At 38.1% G+C, this 23,775-nt stretch overlaps 1 protein-coding gene across 3 annotated transcripts in view; it reads right to left on the bottom strand.

Moving 5' to 3' along the window:
- Positions 1–23,775, bottom strand: part of Prkci (protein kinase C iota) — a 51,476-nt gene that overhangs the window by 4,774 nt on the left and 22,927 nt on the right. For all 3 annotated transcript variants that reach the window (XM_027392058.2, XM_027392060.2, XM_027392059.2), the window contains 15 exons: positions 22,808–22,897; positions 21,599–21,649; positions 18,019–18,104; positions 17,093–17,233; positions 15,885–15,939; positions 14,236–14,294; positions 10,189–10,365; positions 9,679–9,776; positions 9,115–9,201; positions 8,514–8,649; positions 6,235–6,322; positions 4,799–4,924; positions 3,831–3,910; positions 2,224–2,313; positions 1,626–1,741 (listed from right to left, as the gene is read on the bottom strand). In XM_027392058.2, the coding sequence (XP_027247859.1) occupies positions 1,626–1,741; positions 2,224–2,313; positions 3,831–3,910; positions 4,799–4,924; positions 6,235–6,322; positions 8,514–8,649; positions 9,115–9,201; positions 9,679–9,776; positions 10,189–10,365; positions 14,236–14,294; positions 15,885–15,939; positions 17,093–17,233; positions 18,019–18,104; positions 21,599–21,649; positions 22,808–22,897 (1,480 nt within the window). The remainder of the gene's footprint in view (positions 1–1,625; positions 1,742–2,223; positions 2,314–3,830; positions 3,911–4,798; positions 4,925–6,234; positions 6,323–8,513; positions 8,650–9,114; positions 9,202–9,678; positions 9,777–10,188; positions 10,366–14,235; positions 14,295–15,884; positions 15,940–17,092; positions 17,234–18,018; positions 18,105–21,598; positions 21,650–22,807; positions 22,898–23,775) is intronic.

The raw sequence follows: 23,775 nt of genomic DNA, 5'->3' as shown, positions 1-23,775 counted from the left end.
AGGTAGACAACATGAGGAGGAACAGGATCACAGAGGTTATGCAATGCTACAGAAGGCTGCAAAGCTGGTGAGAATGACATGGACTCAAGGGTCTCTCTTCTGAACTCCCCTGTTCTTTCTAATCAGTTCTGTCAGGAAGGACTGGTATAGCTCTCCCCTAGTAGACAGTGAGCTTTGTGTGAAACCAGTCTATTTTGATCATCCATGAATGTCTAGCACTCAGCATAATGCCTTTTGCTCCATAACCATTTGCTTACTTAGTTAGTAGTCACTTAAATAGCTAGCACCCACCATACAGGTCTAGCTGACATCTCCAAGGTATAGATAGATGAATACAGCAACAGAAGGTTGCCATGCATAGAACCACAGAGCATCCTAGTCTCTGAGGATGGGGAAAAATATGACAGACAATTGTTTATACAGATAAACTGAACTAGCATGGCAGTATTCTGAATGCCATCCCTTTCACAGACATCAGGGAAGATGAAGACTAAACAATGCTTTGAAACTTAGAAATTAAGAAGTCAACCTGACCTGCCAAAGTTTAAGAAGCAAGTTAATCTACAAATGCCTGTGGTAAGAAAACATAAGGCAGTCAATCCAGCAGACACTGTCTATCCCTCTTTTAATAAGAATATAACTAACCATTTCTTTAAATGTCTGAAGATGAAAGGAATGAAGTGACAAAAAAATGTGGTGCCTCAAAGAAGTGCTAAGATTTTGTGGAAAACTAAGGTGTCTTTAGGTAGGAAGAAAGTGTTGGAAAAATTAAGGTGGTGAAGCAATGAGATAGCTGGCAATGGAGAGGGCAAGACATGGCCAGCGCTGAAGATGGGAGGGGTGGCTTTCCAGGAGTGAGGTCTTTCCTAGCAGGAGGTAAAATAATGGCCCAGAAGAGGGAGGCCCAGTCCTGAGAAACAGCTGCCTGAGGTCACCTACACCAGAGGTCTCAATTCTTGTAGTTAGAGTTAAAGAAAGAGGGTCCCTTGAGAGAAGGCTCTAAGGAAGAGTTTCGAAGAATGCCAGACTGAGATACAATTGAAGTGAACACCAAGGGCAAAGGCCCCTTAGATTAGAGGATAAATCTTTGGAGAGAGAGAAAATATAAAAATAATCTCAAATTACTCTAAATTATATTTTTAAAAGATGTGACACAAACAACTATTCTGATCCCTGCTGGCTAGACTAGAGACTTGTCGTCACTTTTAAAAGGAACACCCAGAAACTCAGGGAGGTGCTCATATTAGAAGGGGGCAGTGCAGCCTAATGTTAAATGCAGGCCTTGGCCAGTCAGCCCCGGGTGCAAATCCTGATACCTGCATACCTCTGTTTAACCTTTCTGAGCCTTGGTTTCTCATCTGTAAAGTGAAGATGACAATACCCACTTTGAAAGGCTGCTGTGAGAATTGGAATAATGCTTACAAAGCAAGTAGACATAGCCACTATTCAAGTTTTAAACAGTATAATGAATCCAAATACTCAGCAACAGAATGTTTACATATATAAATTATATAATACTTTTATAAACAATTGTTTACATATAAATTATATAATACTTTTATAAACAATTAAATAGCCTTATTCTAAAAGAAGTTTAAAAAATGTCAGTGTGTGGTATTACTTACTCATCATCTGGAGTGAGTTGGACTGGTTCATTAGTAAACTGGGAATCAAAATTATCCAAACCAAATTCTCCAGAAATGTTTGGTTTAAAGGGCGGCACCACCTGCTTTTGTTCCATCTAAAAGGATACAGGGATGAAAGCTCAGGTCTTCACTCAGAAACACTGTGCCTCTACCTTTACTTTGCTCTCCACATCTCACCAGGTATGCTGTTATACAATCTCAGGAGCCATGGCCACATCTTATTAATCTGAATGTTGGCATTGGCCTCAATAATATTACAGACTGCTCCAGTACATTAATGGTCTGTTTTCTTTTTAAAGCTCTTCTTTGCTTGTTTGTTTTTTTGGTTTTTCAAAACAGGGTTTCTCTGTGTAGCCCTGGCTGTCCTGGAACTCGCTCTATAGATCAGGCTGGCCCCTGCCTCTGCAGTGCTGAGATTAAAGGCATGCACCACCACACTTGGCTCTCTAAAAGTACTATGCAGTAGTTTGAAGTTATTTAAACTATAATACTTTAGCTTTTCAATAACTTATGAACATAATAGAAGTTGGCCCTTAGTTACAATAAAACCCAAGCAAGGAAAACAAAATCTACATACCATGTCCCAGTCCACATTTCGGAAGAATGGGTGTCCTTGGATGTCAGCAAATCCAGTTTGAGGGTGACAACCCAATCGTTCCTTTGGGTCCTATGGCAGAAGCAGTGTTAAGAGCTAGATGAGTGAGAATCCTATATGATGCCTTCGTTTAAGAAGTTGAAACATCTAGCTATTCTTAGAAAGCCCATCACCAGACCTGAGTCAGTCATCCAGAGCTCACAACAGGAAAGGTCTCCTCCTGGCTCATCAATCGTGGCATTAAGTAGAGAACCAGACATCAGACATGTGCATGCCTCTAATCCCAGCACTGAAGAGGTGGAGGCAAGACTATTAGGAGTTCAAGGCTTCCCTCTGTTATACAGAATGCAAGGTCAGCCTGGGCTACATGAGACCCCCGCTTTTAAAATGGTAGTGTACTATCACTCCTCTTTGCTAAGGAAAGAAGGTGAGGAAAAATAAGGGCAGCATTTAGCTATTTCTTTCTCACGGGCCACAGTTCAGTCATTATTAAGAAACTTCTGAACATTATTACACTTATGTTCAGCTCAGTGTCACAGCCCTATGCTTGACTATAGCAACAAACCCTATTTTGTCTCAGACTGGACTGAGTTGGAGGCTGGACCTCATAAAACCAGGGCTTTTATTCATTTTGTGAAATAGAATGCTTCCTTTCTCATAAAAGGCATTTTATTTTATACATATAAAGCATCTGTCAGCTTCATTTCTCATTGTATGAAACATAAGCTTTCCAGTTTAAATCTTCCCTCACATAAAATAGCCATCAAGAGGCCAGAGAGATGGCTCAGAGGTTAAGAGCACACTAGTTGCTCTTCCAGAGGATTTGGGTTAGATTCCTAACACCGACATAGCAGCTCACAACCAACTCCAACTCCAGTTCCAGGAGATGTGATGCCCTCTTCTGGCTTCCTTGTGCTCCAGCTATGCATGTGGTACACAGATATACATGCAGGCAAAACACCCAGGCACATAAAATAAAATAGCCACTTAACTAAGTGCCAATTCCCAATTTTATTAAAATTCATCCTTATCTGCTCAAGGAGGTAAACATAACCCATTTTCTACCTTCATTTATTTGAAATAAAATTTACGAATCACAAATTCACAATCTTAGATCCTAAACTCTACTGGTATACCAACTACCACAAGCAATTTGAGTGATATTTACATGTTTAAGATGCCATTTCATTTCCTCTGAATTTTATATAAATATTGGGCTAGTATGAAATGGACAGACAGTACTACTGACCACATGCTCAAAAAATAAATGGTGGTAAATGGTTTTACGGATAAAGATACATAAAAACAGAACTGAAAATGCAGTTATAGCTAACCCTAAAGATTCCATTTTTCCTCCACTGATATATGTATCACTACATTAAAAGAATCAAATCCAATATCTAGCTGGGGGTAAATTATATTGGCCATGTGGCAAGGATAACCAGGTCAGGATTTGATTGTGTCTCATTGGTTATGAAATAAAATTCCATCCTAACTGAAAAGTTACAGGTCACTAGGCCCAAGCCCCACTCACTAGGCCAACTTACACAGGTAAAGAAATCACATAAGATTTTACACACAGTTCTTACCTTGTTGAGAAAACTCTTCAGCACACTTGCTGCTTTTACAGACAGAGAACGTGGTATGCGAATTTGCTTTTCCAAAATAACTAGAAATAATGACAGTATAATTCTCAGAATTTTATGTAGCTTGAAGATTTTTTTCTCTACATTCCAACAGAAGACACATTATGTACATAACTGAAACACTTCATGCATTTTCCTAATCCTTGGTCCTCCTTCTCAGAGCTGGTCCCTTACCCAAACATTGCATTTACTATTTACAAACATGCTTTATTATTTTCTTTTACTACCTTACTGTGCCTCAGTTTCTTCCTCTATAAATAGAAATAAAAACAATGCCTGCTTTGCAGGTTTCTTAATAGGTATAAAAGGTAATAATATAAAGTGCTTTCATATGTAGCATAGAATTGTACCAGGAAATGTGAAATTACTCTCCAAAGCTACTGTCAACTTCCACCCCCAGCAGTAGCTCTGAAAAGCTCCCATTGCTCCACATCTTCATGCACAGTAACCAGTTATCATCCAACTAAAGTCAAATGCATAGGCATGAAACTGTAGCTCATTAACACTTAGTGGGTATTTTTCCAATTACCAGTCTGAAGGGCTTCTCATATTCTTCATGATACTTTGGTTCCCTATAACATTAAATACTTCCTCGAATTCTATGAGGGTTTTAACTACTAAATGCAAAATTTTGTGGCTACTGTCACACTTTGTGGTAGAGGTCCCTGTGCCTGGACTCCTGCTTCTGTTCAACTTTTAGCAGTCCTCACTGTGGGCACCTGTGGGAAGGAAACTGCAAATGGAACTACAGACTAGAGAAGTGGGAAGGGTATATTTAAAAATTATCCAAACTACCATTAAGTCAGGAGTGTATGTCCAATTTATTCTTTTTCTTACTGAGAATAATAATTTGAAAGCCCTAATTTTTCTCTAGGTTATTCACAGAATCTCAACAAAATATTGCAAATTACCTTGGAATAGATAATCCTCTGTATTTTGATCAGGATTATCAGAGCTCCCAACAATATCAAATGGAGACCTTCCTGCCATCATCTCAAACATGAGCACTCCAAGAGCCCACCAGTCAACACTGAAGCCTTTGGAAAGAAATTTTAAATAATAAATCTCTGTATTCATGAAGAGCCAGTAATCAGAAATTTATTTTATCACCAGATGAAAATGTAAACATAATGAAAAGTGAATTCTAATCAGATTATAAATAGTATGTTAGGCATTAAGAACTGCAGAAATATTTGGTTCAACTCTAAAAGGAACATTTATATAATAATCCCTCCTCCCAAGCAGAGGATTTGTGGAAGATGGGAAAGACTATAAATGCAAGAGGTGCTGGACCAATACAAGTAAACAGCAGCTTCCAGACAAAGCAGGGCAGCTGCACATATGAACTCATAATAGCTGGAATAGCATGCACAAGTCCCATGTAAACTTAAGTCAGACCAAATGCCAGCATGGTAAGAGCAGGCAGACACAAGGAGCTATGGCAAGTGATAGCTGCTGGGGGAGAGAGTTTTCTCTAAGGGAGTTGCTCCTTGTAAGCTAACCATGCTCCCGTGGGCAGCAAACTAGACAAGATGAGTGAAAGAGAAAGGACACAAAGTTAGATGAGTAAGAAAGTTGGGAGTGGATTTGGGAAGAATGGGAAGCTGGTAGATATGATCAAAACATATTGTATGAAATTCTCAAAGAGCTAATAAAATAATAAATATAAATGTACAAAAAATTTAATGGGAGCTAGATGTAGTGGTACACACTTTAATTCCAGCACTCAGGAGCTAGAGGCAGTCAGATCTCTTTGAGTTCAAGGCCAGCCTGGTCTACACAGCAAGTTCCAGGACAGCCAGAGTTATGTAGAGAGACCCCAACTCAGAAAAAAAAAAAAAAAGGTTTTATTTGATGCCTGATGAGCACCCAGACTTTAGCATCTTTTAGACTCCTAGGAGAAATATCCCAGGGGATTTGAACAATTTTCTAGAAGTTCATGACGCTGGCTTCACACAGCTGATGATTTAAAACCTACGTGGCCACTTCCTAGCTACTGTGATCTAGGCATATTATTTAAACTTTTCTGTGCATCAGTTTCCTCATTTGTAAAACAAGTCAATAAAACTTATCTCATGCTTATAAGGGAGCTCAGAGTTAATTGTTTATAACAGTTCTTGCCACTGCTCAGTGTTTGTCAATAGTAGAATATTATTTAAATGTATACTCCACCAAATACCAAACTCTTTTTGGCTCTGGTTTCAGAATATGAGGATCTTCATGTATGTTAACAGAACCAAGAAAAGTATTAAAAGTATTAAAATGCTATAGCATATTATATTATACTTGGTGCTACATTAAACAACCAATATAGCAATAGCTAAAATACCACCTATTTATTTATTACCATAATCTTCTCCTCTTAAAATCTCAGGAGCAATGTAATTGGGAGTTCCACAGAAAGTGCTGGTTGTATCTCCAGGCCGCAATCCTTCCTTTCATAGGGGGAAAAAAGGGAGAAAAAAAAAAAACCAAAACAAGGAAGGTAAGATACAAAACTTTTAAAGGTCACCTCTTGCGTTTCATCTACTGTCTAGATTCAGCATGTATATGCAATACATTGCACCTAGACAACATCACTAGGAACAGTTACCTTATTATGAAAATTGTAATTGCTACTAAATAGCATAAAGAAAACTTAGTCAGATTAGATGTTGCTAAAGTCAGTTTAGCAAGAGGCAGGCTGATCTCTGTGAGTTCCAGGCCCACCTGGTCTACAAAGTGAATTCCAGGACAGTCAGGGCTACCAGAGAATCTCTGCTTCAACAAAACAAAATACCAAAACAAAAAAATTTTTTAAAAATATTTGCTGGGCTGGAGAGATGGCTCAGAGGTTAAGAGCACTGACTGCTCTTTCAGAGGTCCGGAGTTCAATTCCCAGAAACCACATGGTGGCTTACAACCATTTAAAATGAGATATGGTGCCCTCTTCTGGTGTGCAGACAGAATATTGTATATATAATAAATAAATAAAATTTAATACAAAACCAAGATCATGATTAAGATGAACCATCTAACATGACTGTTGACATTACAAGGCTTTGTATCTGGTCACTTTTCTGTGAAGCATGTCTTCTGCTTTTGTGAACAATTAAGGCACAGTGCACAAACAAGCTATATAGAGAAAATACTCAATAATAATAAATGGAACAACCACTAAGAATTGTAACTAATATAAATTTCTGTATACCTACTAACATATTGTTTAAAAACAAATAAAAATGAACATGTTAGGAGAATTTCATGGTCTTAATCATGAGATTCTAACATTCCTATATCAGAAAATACATCCTATATACCAATAAGGAATAAACAGAGAAAATTTTAGATTAAAAACTAAAACTAAGGGGCTGGAGAGATGGCTCAGAGGTTAAGAGCACCGACTGTTCTTCCAGAGGTCCTGAGTTCAATTCCCAGCAACCACATGGTGGCTCACAACCATCTGTAACGAGATCTGGTGCCCTCTTCTGGACTGCAGACATACACAGACAGAACACTGTAAACATAATAAATAAATAAATCTTTAAAAACAAAACAAAACAAACTAAAACTAAAAAGAAAAAATAAGCATGGTGGTGCACATGGCATCCCAGCACTTCAAAGACTGAAGCAGGAGGACTGTTAATTCGGGGAAAGCTCAGCTACAGAGGGTTTAAGACATTGTCTCAAAAAACCACAACAGAGGCAAAACCAATCCAACAATCAAATATGTTACATACAACCATATACACAGTATAAATATGGTCAGATATGTTTGGGGAAAAGAGAAGGACATAAAGTCCTAAAAGATCCCTCGAAGAACTAGGGAGATGGCTCAAGGGTAAACTCTTGCCATACAATCCAGGCTGGCCTTGAGGTCTTCCTGACCATCCTGCTTCAGCCTTGCAGAGGTGAATCATCAAACCTCCGCCTCCTCATGCTGGTGGTAATTTTAATATTCAAACAGTAACTCAAAAGGAAAAAAGAAAAAAAAAACCTTCTAATTTATACCTTAATACTCTTCATATTTTTATCTGCTCTTGAAATTCATAAAAATCCACTATAATTGTGATTTTTTTAAAGATAGGGTTCTCTACATATCCCTGGCTGTCCTGGTAAATGATTGGAAGCTGATATGCAAATATTGTGTTAACATAATAAGGACTGTAGGTAATTTTTATTTCCAAATTTTCTTCAAAGGCCTAACAGCTTTCAAGACAAAAAGCTACAATCAAGGGGTGGGCCTAGGCCCTACCCCAAAGAAACGAAAGACTCTGATGACACCCTATGGAAGGCCTCACCATCCAGGGGGAGCAGAAAAGGTATGTGACAGATAAGGTTTTAGTTGGGGGGTGGGTGGATAGAGGAGGATGGGTGGGAGAAGGGAAATGGGATTGTCATGTAAAACAATCCTGTTTCTAATTCAAATTTAAAAAGTTGGAAAAAAAAGCTACAATCAATTAAAAAAAGTAACCCTATATAACACTTATTACAAAAGACATGTAATTCTGTAAATGGCCAAATGGCCAGTGAGTACACTCACCTTCGGTTAGAATTCCAAAACATTCTAAACAAGGCAGTGATAATTTCCCATCTAAACATGAAGTTACTTAACTGACAGGTCATGAGCTGCCTGGAGGTTCTCACCTTACACATGCCATAGTCAGTGAGTTTAATGTGTCCTTCAGAGTCCAGGAGTACATTGTCCAACTTCAAATCTCTATAAATTATCCCTCGCTCATGAAGATAATTTAGTGCTAGACTGATTTCTGCTGAGTAAAACCTTGAATTGAAAAAAATATGATTTTGTTATGAATAGTCACCATTTGAAAAACCCTAAATAGACGGGCGTTGGTGGCACACGCCATTAATCCCAGCACTCGGGATGCAGAGGCAGTCGGATTTCTGTGAGTTCGAGGCCAGCCTGCTCTACAAAGCAAGTTCCAGGACAACTGCTAAAGTAATACAGAGAAACCCTGTCTCGAAAAAAAACAAAAATGAAACAAAAACAAACAAACAAACAAACAAACAAAACACCTAAATATACAATGAACACAAACAGTAGATTACAATAATATGTGATAGGGATACTATAATCTATTATGTAAATTAACCTAGTTCAGCCTCCTCAAGACTTAGAAAGAATAAATTAGCAACAAGATAATTTATTTATGCATTGTTTTCAACTAGTAGACCCAAAAGGTCAGGCAGTTCTGAGGAAAAAATCCAACTCAAACAAAAAACTTACCTGGCATGTTCTTCAGGAAGCTTTCTCTGTCTCTGCATATGAAACATTAGATCCCCTCCATTTACATACTCTATGACAAAAAACAGCCTAAAACAGAGACAAAACCACAAGTCAAAGTGAGTTGTCGAGCTTGTGGCACTTAGAACAGCAATCATGACAGCATAAAGGCATTCTGAATGAATCAGCCCTCGACAAGAAATTAGTGGGAACAAGGGCTTCGATATAAGGAAGCAACCCAGCAAGGTACAATTACACCGACTGCACTCTAGGGTAGTGCTGCTTGGGGAAAAGAGCTGCTTACTGGGTGAGTCATGTTTAAATGTCACGTAAGGTAGAGAAGACACTGCATCATAAGATGATTGCTCAGGGTGTTAAAAGGGTGGCTATCTCCTGCTGTTTTTCAGGAGCCCCTTCTCTCCCTGTTTCTTTCCATTTATTTATTTATTTGTTTATTTATTTATTTATTTATTTATTTTTTCTATTAGGATGGGTGTTAGATTGTAGCAGGAAGTTCTTAGTGCTCCTACAGGAAACAGATGAAGCCCAGGAACCTTTTAACCTTACCTGCTTTCTGTCTGGAAGCAAGAATGCAGCCCAACAAGAAAAGGGTGATTGGATGCCTGCTCGAAAACATGCTTCTCTGTCTGCACCCAGTCAATATCCTATTTAAAATGCCAAAGAAATCTATGTCAAATGAAATGGCCAAAACTAATAATGGCAAATTTGTTCTTAGCAAGCCACTTACAAATATTAACTAATTTGAATAAATATCAAAACCACTCACTGTCATAAAACAAAACTTATACAAAGAAAAAATACCATTAACAAAAATGTTCAGTATTATTAAAGTCTTGAAAACTTAGGCAGCTCAAGTACTTCCTTTAACAATAATATGCCTTGAATTTATTTTTACCTAAGGCAGGCTCTTAGAGAAGTAGACCAAAGTAATAATGCATAAACACTGAAGTACTATGCTTTTGTTATGTCTGCGTACGTGTGGTACTCTGGATTATACCAGGGCCTCCTACATGCTAGGGTTTGTCTAGAAGTAGAAAAAAAAATCTCCATGCTTACCTCATCATCATTGACGAGCTCTTTTTTCACAACTTTCATTGCATAAATGCGGTCTGTTTTTTTCAATCGAACCAACAGCACTTTGGCATAACTTCCTCTCCCTATAACTCGAAGCAAATCAAAATCCTGGAGACCTAAACTTGATGATGCTTTACCACTTTCCCTGGTGTTCATCGCCTGTTAAGAACATTTATACCAACAAAACTTTACCTGGAAATACTTTCTCAATACTTTTTATTTCTAACAAAGTCTTATAACTATAAAATTTTAAAGTATTTTATTAACATAAAATATTTTAAGTTAACTCTTTCTTTTTTAAAAAATATTTATTTTATGTACTATCTGCACATACGACTTTATGACAGAAGAGAGCATCAGATCCCTCTATAGATGGTTATGAGCCACCATGTGGTTGCTGGGAATTGAACTTAGGAACTCTGGAAGAGTAGCCAGTGCTCTTAACCTCTGAGCCATCTCTCCAGCCCAACTCTTTTCTTATATATTCTAAAACATTTCATCTTTAAGACATGGAATGAGCTTGTGAGTTAAGAAGTAGTAATAACAGAGCTGAATTCTGAGGAATGTTAAAGGTTGTCTCTAAAAAGACCCGATAAATTATAAATACAAGTATCATGGAGATTCACGAATTAAAAATGACATTGATTTTCATGACTGGGAGAATAGGGATACCACTGATTAAAGAAAGTAAAATATGTGGCTGCGATAACACTGACATTCATGTGTATCTGTTTGGTTTCCCAAAAAGAATTTAAGTTAAAATAGGGTATAAAGATGCAAGTCTGTTAAGAGTCTGGTAGAAGCTACATAAATGTAAGCTGAGCTGTGAGAGGACACACTCCAAGGTATGTGAGACGCTACAGGCAAGAAATGAACATGAGGCAGTACATACAGTTTATAGTAGATTTGACATTAAAGGGATGGCAAAGTAACCCTTAAAATTCATTCAAAACTAGAAATGTAAACATCTGTCAATTTACAAGGATTATCGAAGATAATCTTTTATAAGCTACTAGCAAAGCCAGAAAGAACACCTTCAGCGACCATGCCTATAGCTCAATACTGCAAAGTCATTAACACACAACAAATGTCCCACAAAAATAAAGCAGAAATCCTCTGGGGAAAAGTATCAAGTAAAGAAAAGGAAGTTAGGGAGGGAAATGGGGAAGGGAGAGAGGAAGGAGAAGGAGGAAGAAAGGAAAACTCCAGATCTGACCCCTCTGGCATCTACAGGCACCTGCACTCACACCCACACACCCACATAGACACACATACAAATCACTAAAACCAACAAAAACAAGTCATTTAAAAACAATGGCCATGGGGATGAAGAGCTGGTTAACAGCACTGGCTACTCTTCCAGAGGATCCTGGTTCTATTCCCAGTACCCACATGGCAGCCAATAGCTCTCTGTAACTCTAGTTCAATGCCCTCTCTTGAACTCTGCAGGCACCAGACACATGTGGTACCCAGACATATATACAAGCAAAGCACTGTACACACAAAACAAAATAAATATATCTAAACTCCAAGTGCTAAGTTTAATTTAAAGTGCATACTCTTGAAAATGATCAAAGTATATCAACAGCTTGTATTAAATCTTAAGGCTATAGGATATGTAAACCAATAATAGAATGACAAGCTTAAAAAGAAGTTAAAAAAAAAATCAGACATCACCACTATGTCCACTCAAAGGATTGACTTAAAAGAGATTGACTATACAGAGTGTAGACATAAATGAGGAGCAACTAGAACTGTCACCAGCTGCTGATGGAAGTATAAACTCACAAACGGAAGGCTGTGGCCACTGTCTCTACAGTGGAATGTACATACTGTGTTGAAAATTCATCTAGCTACCCACGTCTCATCATCTGGGTTTTTGCTACACACACTTCTACCATTTAAAAGGAATAAAAACCAAAGCAGCAAGAATAACGATGATAAAGATAAAATGCCAATGACAGTTTCTAAAAGGAACAAAAAGGAATAAAAAAGCACCGAAGAACCCATGGAAGAAACATGAGCAATACACGGGTCTAGAAGAACAGATAACTCATTCTTTAGTATTAGGGTTTTCTTCCTTTGTCTGACTCATTCAGCCATGAACAAAACAATGAAGATCTTGTCAGGGTGGGTTATAAATGTAGAAGTAAAAATGCAGCCTTAGAAAACAAAACTGAAAGAAGGAACAAGGGTGGATAAAACAGAGTGGAGACATGGGTGCAGCTGGGCTGGGCATCCCATATCTGGGAGGCCAGGAAAGAAGGATCAGGAGACAGGTCATCCTCAGACATGCAGGGAGTTCCAGGACAGCCTGGGCTACATGAGGACTTAAAAGAAGAGAAGAATACAAACAAAAGAAAATTGACTAAATCAGAAAGAGAGTTTAAGATATCATATTAAAAACAGGGGATCAATAGATTTATTTCAAATTCTGCTGGAGTAAAGCGAGAAGACAAGATCACCCACTATGTATTCACGATTACTTTAACTGAGTAGTGCATTGGGGTTGGGGGGCTTTGCTACAATGTTCTGTCTGCTACTTCTGTTTCAAATTTATGTAAAAAAGAAAGTTGGAACATAAACAAGAAGCCTAAAATAACATACCCATCAAACACTAGAAAGAGAAAAGAAAAACAGATAGGGACTAAATTTCCATGGCCAGAAATACACACATTTGAAAGACAGATTGAGGCACTATTCATACAACTGGAAACAGCTAAAAGGGGCTGCCTCCAAGATAACATATGGAACAGGTAAGCTATGACGTTCTTTTCACCAAAAGCTTTCTAAAAACTGCTTAATGTTTTAATTAATTTCTGTTTTAGAAGCAAACATGGGCTGGAGAAAAGGCTCAGAGGTGTGGTGATATTTTGTTTATGATCTAATAAAGTTTGCCTGAAGATCAGGGAGCAAAGCTAGCCACACTAGTTAGCCATAGAGGCCAGGCAATGGTGGCACACACTTCTAATCTCAGCACTCGGGAGACAGAGGCAGACAGATCTGTTCATTCAAGGCCACTCTGAGCTACACAAAACTGATCCAGTCTAAAAAGGAAACAGCTGACACAAAGGTGACCTCAGCACTTGGGATCCCACACCTTCAATCCCAGCACTAGAGAGGAATATAAAGTGGGAGGAGACAGGAGCTCAGTGCAGTCTGAGGTTTGGTGGAGACAGATGCAGTCTGAAGACAGGATGGCCCTTTGGTATGAGCATTGGTAGAGGTGAGAACTCTCTAGGGACTGGTTGCTTTGCTTCTCTGATCTTCAGCTTTAACCCCATTATTTGACTCTGAGTTGTTATTATTAAGACCAACTAGAACTCATGCTATACAACAGTTAAGAGCACTTGTCACTTTCAGCAGATCTAAGTTCAGTACCCATATATATCAGGCAGCTCTCGGCAGCCTATAACTACTGCTTCAATCGACCCGACACACCCTTCTGGCATCCATGACCACCTGCACATATGTGGCATTTTCTTACACAGATACACATAAAAATAAATACTAAATAAATTTTAAATATTATAGAGTTTGGCACACAGGCCTAGCATCCTAAGTTGGATCCCCTGAAGCCATATACAGTTGATACAGGAGAGTATTAACTCCACAAAGTTGTCCTTTGACCTCCACATACATATGGCAGCATGCCCATCCTATTCCTACACATCACACACACAGTAATAACAATATTTCTAAATGGCAATTAAGACAATTAATCATTAATACTTAAAACAACTAGTCCACAATAGAAGTATCTGCAATGTGTTTCAAACAATATTATCAAGTACTAAAATACTATTCCTATATATAATTGTTGCTTATAATTTATGCTATCTTAAAGTGAAAATTTTGAAATTATTTCATAATTAAAAGTTAAGTCAAAATGAAACTCTAAAATCATTAAATGTCTTCCTTGTATTTTACTGTTATAACCTAATATGTAAGCAGGTCAAAATTTGTATTTCTAAAAGACTATGTCTTTCTAAACACTAATGCTGTACACAGTAGGACAAATTATCTTACCTCCTTTTCTTCACCAACTTGGTCCAAACTTTCATGACTTGAAGGATTATATGGAATTACTAAAAATTCAAAAACAAGTATTAAAAAAAGAAAAATAATCAATGATGAATTTGACTTAATTTTTTTCTTGATGGTTTTTCTTAGTTTTTACATATGAGTAAGTAATTAGTTAAAGCTTAATATTTGTCATAAATTATACTTTTCCATAGGCCCTGAGTTGGATTCCCAGTAACAGTATGTGGCTTAAAACCATCTATAGTAGGATCTGATGCCCTCTTGTGTCATAAAGTTATACATGCAGAAACAGCAATCATACATAAAACAAATAAATCTTTAAAAAATAAGGTAAAGAACTCCCAGGCATTGGTGGCACACGCCTTTAATCCCAGCACTTGGGAGGCAGAGGCAGTCAGATCTCAGAGTAAGTGCCAGGATAGGTTCGAAAGCTACACAGAGAAACCCTGTCTCAAAACAACAACAACAACAAAGTAAAGAAAGATCATTAAAAAAAAAAAACAAAAAACAAAAAAAAAACAGTAGTGAAGGCAGAGAGGAGGCTCCAGTTGGCAGCCAACTCCTGCTTTTTCTCTTCCTTATCTGTTATCTTCCTTATCTTAATCTGTTCTCTATGGAGGATTATAATCCTACTGAAATGCTTTACAGAGACAGCAAGCCTATGTTTTATTTCTTGTCTTTTCGTCTTAAAAATCCTTGACTATTATACAGATCAAGAAATGACAAGGTCAGAGCTTCTGCTCCTCAGGGCTGTTGGGGCGGGGGGTCAGGGGAGTAAGAGCCCTCAGCAGCTGGGCGGTAGTGGTGCACACCCTTACTGGGGAGACAGAGGGCAGAGAGCAGAGGGCAGAGGGCAGAGGGCAGAGGGCAGAGGGCAGAGGGCAGAGGGCAGAGGCAGAGGCAGGTGGATTTCTGTGCGTTTGAGACCAGCCTGGTGTACAAGAGCTAGTTTCTGATCTACAAGACAGCCTCCAAAGCCACAGAGAAACCCTGTCTCAAAAAACCAAACTTTTTAAGCTTCTTTTATGCCCTTCCAGAAAAATTCTTTTAGCTTCAGAATTTTCCAAATACATGCTTAAGATTTTGTTCCTGTTTAACATTTAACTTATCCCACAGAGTCAGTTTGCTGTGCTGTATCACTACATTTCCAGAATAAGGATCTGAATAAAACCAAATTGCTTCAACAGTCAACATGGCTCCAAACTCAGCTTTGTACTTTCACACTGTGAAAAAGAAACTTGGCTTGCTGAATTTAAAAGATTCTCCAAAGAATTTATTTGAAATAAGAAAATCAATTATTAGTTTATCCAGTTGTTTTTTCAAATGCTAAATATGCATATTAAAATATTGTGACAAATTTTATCACCATACAATATGCTTAGGTACATTATGTCTTTAAACTTAAGCTTAAAAAGTTACCACAGTGGAAAGGAGGCTCCTGGGGGCAGAGGGCTTAAGGTGGGGGAAATGTAGGAGAAAATGGAGAAGCAACAAAAGTTTTATTTGAAAATGCTATAATGAAATCTAATACTTTGTAATGTTAATTCAAAAATGAAAAAGAAATGAAGTCTAATATGAGAAATCAGACTTTACAAAAGCACCCAGAGCAGTCTCCACCTGCGGCTCCCTCTCACCTGTCTGTGCATGGTCTGGATGCATGGATGACTGGTCCATCGGCATCAGTGGTTCCTATAAACATTTCCAAAGACACAGTGACTTACACGATTCCTCTTAAATCCCCAAACCTCTATAAATCCAGAAATGATGGTATTCTAATGAGATGTATCATACTAAAACTTAAATGTGAAAAACTCTAAGTGATATGAATTATTATAATACTTAATATTAATACTTAATATAAAGCCATGCAATACTCCTATGAATGACATAATACCACTTTTTTTTTTTTTACAGAAAAAATAAGAGATTTCAAGTCAGCTGGAAATAAAACTGAATTATCTACTGTGATCCCCCTTCAACATTACCTTTTTCCCCTCTGAAAACTGAGAACATATGGCACACTGGAAGGAGAGAACTATTCGCAAGTCACTCTCTGACCTCCAGATGCTGTGGCACATGTGCATAACACGTGCACAAAAGGACACGCACATGTACAGTAATGATGAATAAAAATAGAATAGCAAAGAAAACAGAACTGGAGAGACTCTCAGCAGTTAAGAGTGCTTGCTGCTCTTGCAAAGGGCCTCAGCTCAGTTCCTAGCACACAAGTGGGCAGCTCACGAACACCTCTAACTCCAGCTCCAAGGGATCTGACATCCTCTTCTGGCCTCTAAGGCCAGAACATACACAGCATATACTCAAATAGACACATAAATAAAAATAAATCTGAGAAAAGATGACCAAATAATACTGTTCAGTGAGAAAAATGAGTTAGAAAAAAATGTACATCAATGATATCACTTTTACTAAAATATCTAAAAAAAAAGACACTCAAAGTAATGAACAAATTTATTAAATACTTTAAATGACTAAAAAGCAATTGTTTCTCCTACAATAAAATTTTAAGGAGCAAAACAAGTGGGAGAAAGGAGGAACCAGGGAATTAAAAAGTATGGAAGAAACACCAATCAAGGACAGTTTGAATCCTGATTCAGAATGAAAAATTGTAACTTGATCAGACAGCTAAAAATGTGAATAGTGCCTGGATGGCATTTGATATTGGTCATTTCTAGACTTCCAAAGTTTACGAATCTTACGTGAAATGTAAAGGACTCTTATACATCATGTTTTCTGAGATGTAGTTATAGATACCTTCCTATTTTAACCCTGTTAAATGAAGCATGTTATGCACATATATAACAAACAAAACCCTATGCCTTACCGGTGGCAAAGAATGCCTCCCACACTCGACAGTGACAAGCTTGTGACACTTCTTATGAACCAACAGTTTGCAATTGATGCACTTATATCCTTGTCGTCCAAGTCCCCAGATTCTGTCTGTGCAGATGGCACAGTGAGCACGCTGCAAAGAGCAAGTTCAAGAATATTTTATCACAGCCAGGCAGTGGTAGCCCACACCTTTAATCCCAGCACTGAGGATGCAGAGGCAAGTGGATCGATCATTGGGAGTTCCAGGCTAGCCTGGTCTACATAGTGAGTTTCAGGACAGCCAGGGCTATATACCCTGTCTCAAAAAACAAACAAACAAACAAGGCAAAACAGAACAAAAACATAAGCCAAAGTTATTTCCCAACAGCTTGCTCATTATGTCTTCAATCCCAGCATTCATAAGGCAGAGAGGCATACTGATCTATAAGTTCAAAGTCAGCCTGGTCTACATAGTGAGTGCCAGGCCAGCAAAGGCTACATGAGATTCTGTCTCAAATTTTTCAAACAAGCCAGGTGGTGCATGCCTTTAATCCCAGCACATGGGAGGCAGAGACAGGAAGATCTCTGTGAGTTCGAGGCCAGCCTGGTCTACAAAGCGAGTTCAGGATAACAGCCAGGACTGTTACACAAAGAAACCCTGTCCCTCAAAAACAAAACAAACAAACAAAGAAGTTTAACCTAAGACTAACAAATAGCATTCATTCATCTAATGAGGACCAGAGTGAAGCAGAGTCCTAGATGGTGAGAGGAAATGCTACTTAAACCAGAGGCACTGCCACAGCAACAGATACAAGGCCTTGCTGCTTAGTTCTTTTAAAAGGACTACCAAGATTGAATAACAAACTACCTTTCTCTCATAGGAAGGGAAAAATAAAAATAGATGTCTCAAAGTATTAGAATCCAACAAAATAGGTTTACCCTGTTGAAACGTTTGGCTTGAAAAGTGTGGCCATTTGCACAATAAAGCTTTCTCCACCGGCGTGCTCCTCTGCGGTAAATGGATTCTGAAGAGAGATTGAAAGTTAGAGAGCAAGTTTGAATAAAAGCCACTTAATTAATCTGACTTTTCCGTATTTATTGCTGGAAAAACTATAGTAACACACACTAGAAACTGAAAATGTAAAATGGGTTCACTAAAGGACATGTTGAAAAACAAATACCTGGGGTACCAACTTTGGAATAATTAGTATTGCTTTTCTTATACTGTATCTTTTTTAAAAAGATTTTATTTATTACGTATACAATGTTCTGCCTGCATGTATGCCTGTAGGCCGGAAGAGGGCACCAGATCTCAATATAGATGGTTGTGAGCCACCATGTGGTTGCTGGGAATTGAACTCGGGACCTCTGGAAGAGCAGTCAGTGCTCTTAACCTCTGAACCATCTCTCCAGCCCAGTATCGCTTTTCTTTTAAAGAGATTTCCCCCCAACATTTGAGAAAAACTGAACTTCCTGGACAGGTTAAAGGAGTAAATATTTGTATTCTTTACCTGATTTACAAGCTACTACTTACTCTTTGTTATACCTAATATCTTCTCAATACAAATAAAAAACAAACAAAAATCCTCTTCGTCCCCTCAGAATGATATAGAAGATACGCAACGTGTGAATCTAATGACATTCACTCTGGTCATCCATAACCACAATATGATTACTGCATCTTAGAAAATTAACTTAGTATCACTCAGTCTAAAGCTCACATACAACATTTCTTAATTGTTCCAAAAGTGTCTTTCAAAGCTGTCATTTTCTAATCAGGAACAAATCACAATGCAGGCATTCACTGCATCTGGTTTCTTTTGTTCGGCTGTCAGGCTGGTTGGTTTTCACCTCCAACACATTAAAAACCATTCACACTGCTTTATTCTCCACGTCTTAGGCAGTGTTTTTATGTTCCACATCCATGTTGCAGTGTCTACCTCTTCATGATCAGAGTCAGTGCTAAATACTTTGGGCAAAGGTACTATGAAACTGCCTTTAAACAAGAGAGGGACGAGAGGAATGTCTCTACTGGTAAGCACATCTCACTGCTCTGGCACCCAGTCAAAAGCAGGTCACAACTGCCTGTAACTCCAGTTATGGAGTAAGCATGGGGAGGGGGGATCAGGCATCTCTACTGATATGCGCACATGCACAATTTAAAATAATAAGATAGAGACTGCTAGGTTTTTCTTATGGCATTACATCAAAGAGGCACACAATGTCAAAATGTCAGTGCCCACTGCTGATAACCACCCTTACAAGTAGTGACTCTGCACCTCTTCTTCACTGTAAAGGTACATTTTATGTCATGTAAGAGATTTGTAAGTGATATTTTATATAACTCCACCTACAACAAACTTTTATCCTTTTTGGATTGTTTTGGTACAATACTGGGCATTAAACTCAAGATCTCACACATTACATAAGAATTCTAGCTCACTCCAAAGGTCTTATGTAACTGCATTGTTCTTTTTAATTTTTAAAAACATTTATTAGTGTTCTGTCTACATGTATGTATGCATACCATGCGTGCTTAGTATTCTGGAGGTGAGATGGGGGAGTTGGATACCCTGGAACTGGAGTTACAGATAGATGGTTGTGAGCTACCATGTAGGTGCTGGGAACCTAACGCAGGTCCTCTAGAAGAGTAACAAGGGCTCTTAACCTCTGAGCTATGTCTCCAGCTCCCACAAACACTATTTTTTCCCCCCAAAGACAGGGTTTCTCTGTGTAACAGCCCTGGCTATTCTGGAACTTGATTTGTAGACCAGGCTTGTCTTGAACTCAGAGATCCTCCTGCCTCTGCCTCTTGAGTGCTGGGATTAAAGGCTTGTGCCACCACTATTCCTAAAACACATAGGAAGAGGTTCCAAACAATCAAATCTAATCCATTCATAATTCTGGCTATCCATCACTATGGCATGTACTATCTAGTAGTCTACTAGACATTGTAATGTCTACCGGTGATATTCCTCAGTGGCATTTAATAATAAGGAACATTCTAAACTACTTTAAAACAGATGTAGCACTGAACTCACTATTTAAAGTTCAAGTAGAAAGTATCTGCTACAATGCTCTTAGAAGCCTTTTTTTTCTGCTTGCAGAGCAGAGGATAGAACCAGGGCTTTATACCTAGTAGAAGCTTTGCAGCATGATGCCTGACACTAAACACAGGTGCTTTTGCTTGTGCCTACACTCTCTAGCAAGAGCCAGCACATGTTACCTTACCAGACGCTCCTATGAACTAGCTTGTATGCCCTAAATATTTTACTGCTGTCTAAGAATTTAAAAGATCAAGCAGCCACAGTCACAATTACCAATTTTCCTCCACACTCTAGTTTAATATTTAATTTACTGGGGAAAAAGTGGTGTCAGACCTCCACCACTAAATTTTAAAAGGTAATGAGTGCCTAGGTAAATAAGGTAATAGGAAAGCACGGCACAACTCTACAATGGACCTGGAGCTCTGCACAGGTGTGCCACAATGTTCACTCTCTCAAAACTCTGGCTCTGGGCAGAGAAGACACCCATTCTCTCCAGCAGCACTGTAAAGACAGCCAACATGGCTTTAACTCTCCTTCCACTAGCAGTCCAGCAAGATGCTGCCAGCTGAACACAAACCCACATTTTCACTACTGTCTGGGTGTTCTGCCCATCCCTTTATTTCCCTATCTCCCTGTGTATAATACATTACATCCATTTCACTTTATAGCTCTTTGTTTTCCCCATTCACTAAAGGGCACTAAGTCACAAAATTAGAAGCTTAGACTTGGAAATTTCATATAATTCAAAGAGAAACATTCACTACTTTTCCTTCTGAAGTCATGGATATGTGCAGAAAACCATAAAGGAAAATGAGATTCTATAACAATTCCTAACAATGTGACATCTACAAAGGTATCTAAAAGTGTCAAGCCTATTATTCTCACATTATATAGTAAGCATAAGCAAATAAACGAATGACTGTAACAAGTAGGTTATTAAATTTAGAAGTCCATGCATAATGTGTATACTCAAATACAGTGGTGAACAGAAAATGCTAATGTTGAATCTGGATAAGTGATACATAGGTATCCTTTTTTCCCTCAAAGATGTTTTGAAATTTCCACAGATTTGAAAATATCCAAAATTAAAAAACATGAAGCCACATGACTTAATTTAATTGTCCTTTTATATGCATAACAGACAATTATATAACATTTAGTTAGATGAATTCCATTTGGCAAAAGCAGAGCTTAGGCAGTTGTTAATATAGTCTAAATTAGACTGAAGAAACAGAATAAATCAAACAAATTAAAAGTTCTATTTTTTAACAGAGGCATGGTGGCACACGCCTTAAATCCTAACACTTAGGAGGCAAAGACAGGCGGACCTCTGAGTAGAAGCCAATCTGGTCTGCAAAATGAGTTCCAAGACAACCAGAAACCTTGTCTAGAAAAACAACAAAATAAAAAGTTCTGTTTCTTTTCACTTTGAGTAACTCTTTTCAAGTGTACAGAATACTAAAAACACTCACTGTCTTCTCCTGGGCAAGGCATTCCAGGACGTTCTGGTACACAAGGAAATACTGAAAGAAAATTAATTAAAATTAATTAACAGCATATTTACAAAACACAAATTATCCAGAATTAAACTGATCCAAATTTCAAAGTGACTTGAGGTATCAAAGGAAGAATTTTAGCACTGGCCAAAATTAGTTTACAAAATACAAATTATACAGAATTAAAACTGATCCAAATTTCAAAGTGATTTGAGATAACCAAGGCAGAATTTTAGCACATGGTCAAAATTAGTCTACTGAAGGCTCTCACTTTTACCAAGCCTATCTAAAGTAAGTTTCTGTGAAAATAAATATGTCTATAGGTAACACATTAGAAACTTGAATTACTAATTCTAGTCCCTTGTGAATAATCACTTTTTTCCCCCTTCTGGTCCTTAAAGAAATTAACTACAATCTTTGTTGTAGAGAACTTTGTTAGAATAAAGAATTAAATAACAAAATGAGAGTTTTTTTAAAGATGTGTACCAAATTTAGGAATGAACTAATATTAGAAATAGTACCAAACCCCTCAAAATAAAAGCTTATATTCTCTAAGTTTACAAACACACCAAATAAAGCATCTTATAGTGGGAGCATCTTGTTAACTAACTGTACTGTGGGGAATTAGGGCCACATCCTGGAACAGGAAACAGTTTATCAAGCCCAGCACTGTGCTAGGCAAGGACTCCACAGCTGAGTTCATTCTCAGCTCTCATTTTTTTTTTTTTTGTTTGTTTGTTTTGAGATGTTGGTCTCACTATGTAGCTCAGGCTGCTGTAGAACACAAGATCCTCTTGCCTATGCTCCCAAGTTGTAGGGTAATAGGCAGCTGCTACCTGCCGGGATAAATGATTGCTTCTCTAACATTTTGTACTAGAAAAGGGTGGTCCCTGCCCTGCACACACACTCTCAGACTTCTAAAGCTGTGTAGGAATGTCTAAGTTGTGAAACAATGGGAAATCACATTTTAATATCCTAGAAGACTATATACAGATAATACATTTCTCCTAGACTATAAAAAGCAGAATCATTTTACCTGCTCTAGCACAGGAAAAAGAAAGTTAAAGACAATTATATAGGGATGAAGGCACACATAATAAATGACACCTAGATTGTCTTTAAACAGTCAACAAAACAGTTATGTTTAAATTACAGCTTTGGGAGTCAATTGATGGCTCTCTTTACCATGGATCAAGAGTTCAGAATCCTTGTTCAGCTCATAAAGCCTGAAAGCTTCTTCTAATTCCAACTGAGAAGACACTGTACACGGATCTCCTAAAAAACACAAAAAGTAAAGCTCAATTTTCACCCTTTGAGTTAGGTAACTGTAAGCAAACTATAAATAGTTTACAAGGGTGTTTACAAGGACAGATGTTTAGATATTTCCTTTGACACCCCATTTTCTGAGGTAGATGACTTCACATCCATTTCTAGTTGCACAGAATGAAACACAGGCCCAGACACCAAATTTTCTACATACAAAACCACTGTTCTGTATACGCACGCACGCACGCATGCACGCACACACATCTACACTGACTACCTTCAGGCGGGCATGGATCACTTAAATGGGTATGGTTAAGAGCCAGTCTGCTGCCTCTTTCTTGTCCTCAGTATTGCGGATGGAACCCAGGACCAGGTCTGACAAGCTCTCTTAACACCTAGGTATAGAGCCAGCCCCACCCCATTTTGTTCTTTTTGGGGATAGGTTCTAAATAAGTTACTCAGGCTGGCCTTAAATACAATCCTCCTGCTTCAGTCTCCTATGTGCTGGGATTACAGGCTTATACCACCAGGTCTGGTACTAGTTTTTCTTTCTTCTTTTGCCTTTTTTTTTTTTTTTTTTTTTGAGACAGGGTTTCTCTGTGTGACAGTCCTAGCTATCCTGAAACTCACTCTGTAGACCGGGCTGGCCTCAAACTCACAAAGATCTGCCTGCCTCTGCTTCCTGAGTACTGGGATTAAAGTTGTGTGCCAGTACCGCCTGGATCTAGTTTTTTTAAAAGAGGAATAAAAGCAGATCCACTACTACACTATGAATGGTTGGGTTCTATCTTCATGGAATGACTTTGTCATAGAATTTCTTTCACAGAAAAGAAACCACTAAAGCACTCTGGACTAACAGAGTCCAGCTAGAGCTACTTAAAAAAAAT

The sequence above is a fragment of the Cricetulus griseus genome (assembly GCF_003668045.3).
Source record: "Cricetulus griseus strain 17A/GY chromosome 1 unlocalized genomic scaffold, alternate assembly CriGri-PICRH-1.0 chr1_0, whole genome shotgun sequence".
NCBI lineage: Eukaryota > Metazoa > Chordata > Mammalia > Rodentia > Cricetidae > Cricetulus > Cricetulus griseus.
Note: the sequence above shows the minus strand (reverse complement) of the source record. Positions and strands in the feature narration are given on the sequence as shown.